We start from the raw sequence: 9,746 nt of genomic DNA on the forward strand, positions 1-9,746 counted from the left end.
TGCCTCTGATCCATGGAATCCCTTCCTCCCAAATTAGAGGACTTAAAGGATCTGCTACTAACGACGGTGTCAGATACCACGAGACACCTACAGAGGTCTTGTAAGTCCAGCCTTGATGGGGCAGTGATATTGAGGAACAATATCTGGGACCTACACGATATTGGGGAGCTGGTATTACTACTATAGCTGATCACTATTCTGTGCAGACGAGCTCAAGAATAAGTAGTACAAAAGATCTTTAGGAGGATTACAATGGTGGAAGTGAAATATTTACAATGTGTGACGTGATTTAGGTCACCCCAAGGAGGCGTCAAATTCATAATAGATATCAGTTGGAAACCAGAAATATTAGTTGACCGTGTCACATGTTTTCAAGTTTCCACTTAAAGCCCTCCTATAAATTTTCAAAAATTGTCCAAATTTCTACTTTTCTTGAACGTTTGAAAAATTGGTCAAACCAAGAGAATTAGCCAAGGGAAAGGTAAAATTGAGGTTGATCACTCCAAAAAGTCCATGTGCACCTAATTTTCAAACACAGAGGGGGACGCGTCGACCTGCTATGGTTTTGTGTGCATTTATCATCCCAATATAGCGTGTATCCTAGTCCAAACTGTGTTAAAAAATTTCTCTACAAAAGAGAGTGTTACAGGCAGGGGCTGACACATCATTGGAGCAACCGGAGGGTCTACGAGCTAACACTCCCAATTCCACCCCCAAAGCAGGGGGGATTCTGCATTATGATGACATATTGGACTGCAAAGAGCCCATATACTGTTGTTGTACAATGCTTTTTTCTGCCCGTGTCCGCCATTGATTACAGATATTGATATACCGATTTTCTAATGTGAACAGACGTACAGATGAATACATGAGAAATGAAGCAGCATTAAAATGTATTACATTTGAAACATTTTTGAGGCCAGTGTGGATCTTCAAAAGGGTTGTCCAACCTTGGAGGACATTTATTTATTGATTTTTTTAATTAACTGCATGTACCTGGCGCCATAATTCATTTTTGGAAATAAGGGTTTCATTCAAAATTTGGCACCGTTTCTCTTTTATACACTTTTTGCCTCCCAGCTCATTCAACTTTGATGTGGTCTGTGATAATCAATCCTCTAGAAAGAAGACGACAGATAAAAGATCTACAAACTCTCCCATAAGACTCCCATAATGAGCTCACTGCTGGATTCGCAGTTAACTCATCCTGCAGCCAGCAATTGAAAATACAATACAGAGCCTACTGAAACCACACGGTGCAACATTTTTGATTAAACCCAACTGCCAAAGTGATTTTTAGTAATAAATGCATGCATTTAAATAAAAAAGGTCAATAGAAGGTGGACAACCCCTTTATATCATTTTATACACCGTAGTTATTAAGCTACTGCAGTCCTACAGTAATTCTGACAACGTGGTGGTGGAGTCTTGAACGAGGAGTACAACAATGGAGAGATTCGATCTGATGTCTGAATATCCCAAATTCTGGGATTCATGACATAGGATGACATATACAGTAGGACATGTTAGGTGCAACAGGGATCATTATCTGGAGCATTTACTGAATCGTTTTCATTGCCTATTGTTACATGTGTTAAGACTAATCTCACGATATGTTTATGGGTCAAATGATCCACCAAGCCAGGAAGTCAGAAGCACAAATGACAGGTTATATAGTAAAAGGACAAGAATTATTTCTGATGGATTGAATTCCACCTTCATCAGCTCTAAACCCTGAGCATTAACCCCCTGACAGCTCTTATCACGCTGCTGCCAATCCATCCCGTATATGTATCGCAGCCTAGAGAAGATATACTGAATTACTTTTCTGAGCACAAACAGCTCTGGAACTGAAGGGCAGTAAACTCATTTACACCTAAATGTACCAGAACAGTCAAGGCTTGAGCACAGCGGTGGAAGCTGCCGTAGTATTCACACAGGGACTTTCTGCTGGGGAAGGTCTATCTGACACACACAGGAAAACAATGGATGTCAGTGACAGAACCAGGCTACCGGGGCTGCAGGAATAATATGAGCCGGATAGCGGGCACGCAGGGTTACCGCCAAATGTCAGACTGCAGAACTTTGGAGCATACAGTCCATAATTATAGTGCTCATGACATTCGGTGCGGCAGCCTGACACCTCCTCGGGCCCCGGGGGGATTACAGAATTCGATTCATTCTGAAATATTTCATAACTTTTCAGGATTTGTTTTTTTATTTCCACTGCAGCAGGTTCATAGACATCATCACCATCGAAAGAAAGAGCCCGCTATGGTCGTCTACGACTACCAGGCAATAAATATTTACAACATATTGCCCTGGAGCATGTGCTGAGATTCGGCATTTAAGAACTAATCAAGGGCTCGCCGTCGTAGCAGTTTTTAATGAGTTTGTGAACATTTTTATGTCATTTTCATGGAAGAGAGAAGGTTATTGACACTTCAGATACACGGTTAAAGAAATAGATAGATTAGGTCATGCAGCAATATGTGTATGGGGATCCTGCTCTTCATCCCTATTCCAATCTCAGCACCGTCTTTAAGGGCTCGTACAGACGACCGTTGTAATCGGACGCATGCTAATCAATGTTTTGATGGCTAGCACTCACTCATAACTATGTTATTTTATTAGTCTGTGCACATGTCCAATTTTTTTCCTCAGACCACCCATAGCATGCACAATTTGCCTCCGAGAATCGGATGGCATTCACCCATTCAACTCTATGGGTCTGTGAAAAAAATTGACATCCGAGTACGGTTTGATTTTCATGGACCGATATAATAAAGGAGGTGGTGAAACTTTTTTCTTTTTTTCTCTCTACCTCTGGGAAAATTGGATCACACTCTGATCAGACTCTGATCTTGGGTAAACTTAGGAATAGTGAAAGGGAAGCAGAAACTTTCTGTGAAGTTTGGCTGGAAATGAAGATGACCCAAAACAGGTATATAGACTGGCAGGGGGTGAGGCATTGCTTACACATATACTTTCTTCCGTTTTATCTTAAAGCAAGCAAATCTGGAGATTTAGCCTCTAGATGGATAACAATTCACATCTCAATAAGACATTGACATTTCAAGAAATACACAAGTTACTTACAAGTAATTGGCAAATTACAATGCAGCATACATTGGCATTTAAGGAAATTTCAGAATCCCCTCCCATCCAATTCTTCCCCAGGAACTTACCCAAAAGAGGAGGTTGAAGACGAACATGAGATATTTCATACACTGCAGGCAGTTCTGTGCCATCCTGCACCTCTTCAGCTCTAGGAGGAAAATGAAGGAGAGATCCAGGTAAAACACCACGTACTTGTTGCCCTTTGGGGATGTGTACTTCGATTTTGTTGCTTTGGGACCAGGGTTGGTGTGAAACCCAAAGAAAGATCCACCTGTAGATGCCCCAAACTGCCCCCCGTAGAGGCTGCTATAGCGTCGGAAGGCACCACCCTGGGGAAGAGAGTAGTCTTTGCTGTCCAGGGATGGACTGCGATGGTAAGTAGATTCATCTGTGCTCGACCGTCTCATGGCGCAGGTGGGTGCACAAGTTTAGGGGGCAGGTTTGGGGAGGGATAAAACTGGCAGGTAAACGGGTTTACCCCCTTAAACTTAATTTACAGGATCAATCCATCCAATGGCAAATTTGTCCCATGTTCAAAAGAAGCTGAACAGAGAAGAAGCACTTCTTTTTTTTTTAAAGATAGAGTTAGGATTCAGAGTGCCCCTCTACCCACCAGTCTTCAGCAAAAGTGGCCATGCTAGCAGTTGCCCCAAACAGAGAAAATCCCTAAACCAATGACTTAGGAACATCCCCTCTGGTGTCCTCCACATGTCTGAATTCAGGAGAGTGGTGCAGCTGGGTGCCCGGAAGGTGCAGGTGGCATGTCCCCGATGCCCTGCTGCAGCAGGCAGGACTAATCTGTTCTTCTCTCGCACAGTCCTGTCTGATCGTCTCCCGCCTGCGCACACGCGGACTGAGCTTCATTCACACCGCTCTCATCTCTCAGTGATAATGCTTCACTCTCTTCTTCTATCGCCCCCTCCCTTTTGACATTTTCCCGTCTCTCTCTCTCCGTTTTGCATGCACAGAAGCAGTTTCTATGTGGTCCACTCAGAAGCGGAGGAGAGAGACACGGGAAGAGATTTCTCCTACAGGCTTATTTATGCATGCTCAGCACTCTCACTCTCTCAAGGATGCTTCCCCCTTCTCAACCAATCACAAATTTATCTCGGACCATCATCACAGTTTCAGTAAGGGGCGAAAGAAATTGGTGAAGCTTTGCGGTTGACCCCCCCCCACCGCCTCCTTCTCTAGCAATTAATTGGTTAACAAATCAATAAGGAATCCTGAGCAGAGAGAACTTGAACCAATCTTACTTGCTGGCTGTTTCCTAGCAAGAGCTTCCTATGACCATACTGTACACTTTGTGGATGAAGATGGAGACCCTGAGCACCAAGGCTCTGGAAATCTGGAATTAACAGTTCTATTGATCGCTGCTGGCAGCATTATTACACCGGCCTGTATTTGCTAGGAACAGCACGGATGTGTTCATGTCAGAGCAGAATGCATCCGATTCATTGATTCTGTGCACATATGATCACATGAAAAGGACTTTGCTTTTCACCTTACTAATTAATTCCTCTGTGTATGGCAGCACTGTGCACGGCCTCAAGAAAATACAAACACATTATATTGATTGCATAATATGGTTTGCAAAAAGACATGTCCGTCAAGCTCAGAAGTGTAGAAAGAATGTGGATGAAAGAAAGCTGAAATGTTGTGGATTTGTCCCATATCTGCATTGCAACATACCTTAACCCCTTCACCCCCCGAGCCTATTTTCATATGCCTGACCCAGACAAATTTTACAATTCTGACCATTGTCAATTTATGAGGTTATAACTCTGGAACGCTTTAACGGATCCCGCGGATTCTGAGAATGTTTTATTAGTGACATATTGTACTTCACGATCTTGGTAGAATTTATTCGACATCGTTTGCATTTTTCTGTGAAAGAAATCAGAAATTTTGCAAAAATGTTGAAAATGTTTAAACTTTTAATTTTTATGTCCTTAACCCCTTTTGATCTTAATGACCTGGCCATTTTTTGCAATTCTGACCAGTGTCCCTTTATGAGGTAATAACTCAGGAACGCTTCAACGCATCCCAGCGATTCAAAGATTGTTTTTTCGTGACATATTGGGCTTCATGTTAGTGGTAAATTTAGGTCGATAATTTTTGCATTTATTTGTGAAAAAAATAGAAATTTGGCGAACATTTTGAAAATTTCGCAATTTTCAAATTTTGAATTTTTATTCTGTTAAACCAGAGAGATATGTGACACAAAATAGTTAATAAATAACATTTCCCACATGTTTACTTTACATCAGCACAATTTTGGAAACAAAATTTTTTTTTGTTAGGAAGTTATAAGGGTTAAAAGTTGACCAGCGACTTCTCATTTTTACAACACCATTTTTTTTTAGGGTTCACCTCACATTTGAAGTCACTTTGAGGGGTCTATATGGCAGAAAATACCCAAAAGTGACAGCATTCTAAAAACTGCACCCCTCAAGCTACTCAAAACTACATTCAAGAAGATTATTAACCCTTCAGGTGCTTCACAGGAACTAAAGCAATGTGGAAGGATAAAATGGACATTTTAATTTTTCCAACCAATTTTTTCTTTTAGCATCAATTTTTTCATTTTCACATGTGTAACAGGATAAAATGGATCCTAAAATTTGTTGGGCAATTTCTCCTAAGTACACAAATACCTCATATGTGGTCATAAACCTCTCTTTGGGTGCACGGCAGGGCTCAGAAGGGAAGGAGCGCCATTTGACTTTTTGAATGGAAAATATGCTGGAATATTTAGCGGTTGCCATGTCGTGTTTGGAGCGCCCCTGTGTGCCTAAACATTTGATCTCCCCCACAAGTGACCCCATTTTAGAAACTCGACCCTCCAAGGAACTTATCTAGATGCCTAATTAGCACTTTGAACCTCTAGGTGCTTCACAAATTGATCCGTAAAAAAAAAAAAAAGTACTTTATTTTCACAAAAATTTTCTTTTAGCCTCAATTGTTTCATTTTCACATGGGCAACAGGATAAAATGGATCCTAAAATTTGTTGGGCAATTTCTTCTGAGTACACCGATACCTCATATGTGGTCATAAACCACTGAATGGGCGCACGGCAGGGCCCGGAAGGGAAGGAGCGCCATTTGACTTTTTGAATGGAAAATTAGCCCCAATCGTAAGCGGACACCATGTCGCATTTGGAGAGCCCCAGTACACCTAAACATTGGAGCTCTCCGACAAGTGACCCCATTTTGCAAACTAGACCCCCGAAGGAACTAATCTAGATGTGTGGTGAGAACTTTGAACCCCCAAGCGCTTCACAGAAGTTTATAATGCAGAGCAGTGAAAATAAAAAATCATTTTTTTTCCTCAAAAATGATTTTTTAGCCCGCTATTTTTTATTTTCACAAGGCTAACAGGAGAAATTAGACCAAAAAAGTTGTTGTGCAATTTGTTCTGAGTACGCTGGTACCCCATATGTGGTGGGAACCACTGTTTGGGAGCATGGGAGAGCTCAGAAGAGAAGGAGCGCCATTTTGGAATGCAGACTTTGATGGAATGTTCTGTGGGCATCATGTTGCGCTTGCAAAGCCCCTAATGGGCCTAAACACTAGAAACCCCCACAAGTGACCCCATTTTGGAAACTACACCCCCAAAGGAGCTTATTTAGATGTGTAGTGAGCACTTTAAACCCCAAAGTGCTTCACAGAAGTTTATAACGCAGAGCCATAAAAATAAAAAAAAATTTTCCTCAAAAATGATTTTTTAGCCCGCTATTTTTTTATTTTCCCAAGGGTAACAGGATAAATTGGACCCCAAAAGTTGTTGTCCAGTTTGTCCTGAGTACGCTGGTACCCCATATGTGGGGGGACCACTGTTTGGGCACACGTCGGGTCTCGGAAGGGAAGTAGTGACGTTTTGAAATGCCGACTTGATGGAATGGTCTGCGGGTGTCATGTTACGTTTGCAGAGACCCTGATGTGCCTAAACAGTGGAAACCCCCCACAAGTGACCCCATTTTGGAAACTAGACCACCCAAAGAACTAATCTAGGTGTGTGGTGAGCACTTTGAACCCCCAAGTGCTTCACAGAAGTTTATAACTCAGAGCCGTGAAAATAAAAAATATTTTTTTTCCACAAAAATAATTTTTTAGCCCCCAATTTTTTATTTTCCCAAGGGTAACAGGAGAAATTAGACCCCCAAAGTTGTTGTGCAATTTTTCCTGAGTACGCCGATACCTCATATGTGGAGGTAAACCACTGTTTGGGCACATGTCGGGGCTCGGAATAGAGGGAGCACTGTTTGACTTTTTGAATGCAAAATTGGCTGGAATAAAAGGTGGCGCCATGTCGCGTTTGGAGACCCCGTGATGTGCCTAACCAGTGGAAACCCCTCAATTCTAACTACAACCCTAATCCCAACCCTAAACCCAACACACCCCTAACCCTAATCCCAACTCTAACCCGAACCACAAGCCTAACCCTAATCCCAACCCACCCCTAACCCTAATATTAACCCTAATTCCAACCGTAACCCTAATTCTAACCCTAATTCTAACCCTATTTCTAACCCTAACCCTAATTCCAACCCTAATTCTAACCCTAGCCCTAACCCTAATGGAAAAATAAAAATAAAAATATTTTCTCTATTTTATTATTTGTCCCTACATATGGGGGTGATAAGGGGGGCGGTGATTTACTTTTTTTCATTTTGATCACTGTGAGATTTTATCACAGTGATCAAAATAAATGAATGAATCTGCAGCGTTGCAGATTCGAGCGGGCACACTGCGCATGCGCCCGCCATTTTCCAAGATGGCGGCGCCCATGATCCGTGACGGCGGGACACCGGGAGCCAGAGCGGGACATACTAGGTACCGGGAGGGGGGATCGGACTTTCAGGGGGGAGCGGAGGGAAGGGGAGGGGGAGCAGGTCGTGATGGCAGCGGCCGATCGCTGCCATCAGTCCGTGGCGGGGGCCGATCGCTCCCGCCAGTCGATGTGGGGGGGTTGGGTCTCTGTCTCCAGCCATGTCCAGTGCTACTGCAGCATCGGCCATGGCTGGATTGTAATATTTCATCAAATTTCATTGATGAAATATTACTATCGCTCTGATTGGTTGTTTCACTTTTAACAGCCAATCAGAGCAATTGTAGGCACGTGGGGGCTAAGCCACGCTCCCTGGAGTTAACTATGAAGTGTCCTCTGTGTGCGGGTCGGGTGACCTTTCAGTGACCCCGGTCACCCGACCCGCAGGGGGGCAATCAATTCATGACGCCACATAGGCGTCATGGGTCGTATTGGCACAACTTTTCATGACGCCTATGTGGCATGAAAGGTCGGGAAGGGGTTAAATAAGAGCGTTATGGCAGACAAAATAGTTAATAAATAACACTTCCCACATGTCTACTTTACATAAGCTCAATTTTGGAAACTTTTTTTGTTAGGAATTTAGAAGGATTAAAAGTTGACCAGTGATTTGTAATTTTTAAAACAAAATTTACTAAACCATTTTTTATAGGGAGCACATCACATTTCAAGTGACTGTCTATGACAGAAAATACTCAAAATTGACACCATTCTAAAAATTGCAAACCTCAATGTGCGCAAAACCACATTCAAGAAGTTTATTAACCCTATAGGTGCTTCACAGGAACTAAAGCAACGTGAAAAGAAAAAATGAACATTTAACTTTTTTCACAAAAATTTTACTTTTTCAACTATTTATGTTATTTTTACAAGGGTAACAAGGGAATATGTACAAAATTTGTTGTACAATTTGTCCTGAGCACGCAGATGCCTCATATGTGGGGAAAAAAAAACTGTTTGGGTACACGGCAGGGCTCAGAAGGGAATTTTGAATGCACAATTTTCTGGAGAAATTAGTGGATGCCATGTCGCATTTGGAGAGCCCCTGATGTGCCTAAAAGGTGGAAAACCCCCACAAGTGACCCCATTTTGTAAGCTAGACCCCTCAAGGAATGAGGCTAACAGGAGAAAATGGACCCCAAAGTTTGTTCTGCAATTTCTCCTGAGCACGCCAATACCCCATATGTGGGGGAAAATTACTGTTTGAGCGAACAGCAGGGCTCGGAAGGGAAAGAGCACCATTTGACTTTTGGAGGTCAAAATTGGCTGGAATCATTACCGGATGACATGTCGCATTTGGAGAGCCCCTGATGTGCCTAAACAGTGGAAACCCCCCACAAGTGACCCCATTTTGTAAACTAGATCCCTCAAGTAATTTATCTACATGTGTGGTGAGCACCTTGAACCCACAGGTGCATCACAGAATTTTAAAATGTTGATCTGTGAAAATGAGAAAAAAAAAATAGTTTTCCCACAGAAATGTTGTTTTAGCCCCAAATGTTTTCATTTTCACAAGAATAGCAGGAGAAAATTGACCCAAAATTGGTTGTGAAATTTCTCCTGATTACACTGGTACCCCATATGTGGTCGAAAACTATTTTTGAGGCACAGTGAAAACTCAGGAAGGAAGAAGCACCATATTGGAATTCAGGTTTTCTTGGACTTGTTTGAGGGTGCCATGTCACATTGGCAAAGAGCGGTATAATCATCACCCCCAGCATTGCCGCCCGGCACTATAGTGCCTTATAATCATCACCCCCAGCATTGCCACCTGGCAGTATAGTGCGGTATAATC

At 42.4% G+C, this 9,746-nt stretch overlaps 1 protein-coding gene across 9 annotated transcripts in view; it reads right to left on the reverse strand.

The window, feature by feature from the left end:
• Positions 1-9,746, reverse strand: part of TSPAN4 (tetraspanin 4) — a 755,262-nt gene that overhangs the window by 297,305 nt on the left and 448,211 nt on the right. For 8 of the 9 annotated variants that reach the window (XM_073554362.1, XM_073554358.1, XM_073554363.1 and 5 more), the window contains one exon: positions 3,189-3,268. In XM_073554362.1, coding sequence (XP_073410463.1) covers positions 3,189-3,251 — 63 coding nt within the window. In that variant the 5' untranslated portion in view covers positions 3,252-3,268. Of the gene's footprint in view, positions 1-3,188; positions 4,149-9,746 lie in introns of those variants that run through there. The other variant, XM_073554357.1, reaches the window with a different exon arrangement.

This window comes from Dendrobates tinctorius, unplaced genomic scaffold (assembly GCF_039654945.1).
Source record: "Dendrobates tinctorius isolate UK_male_01 unplaced genomic scaffold, ASM3965494v1 ptg000211l, whole genome shotgun sequence".
Taxonomy (NCBI): domain Eukaryota; kingdom Metazoa; phylum Chordata; class Amphibia; order Anura; family Dendrobatidae; genus Dendrobates; species Dendrobates tinctorius.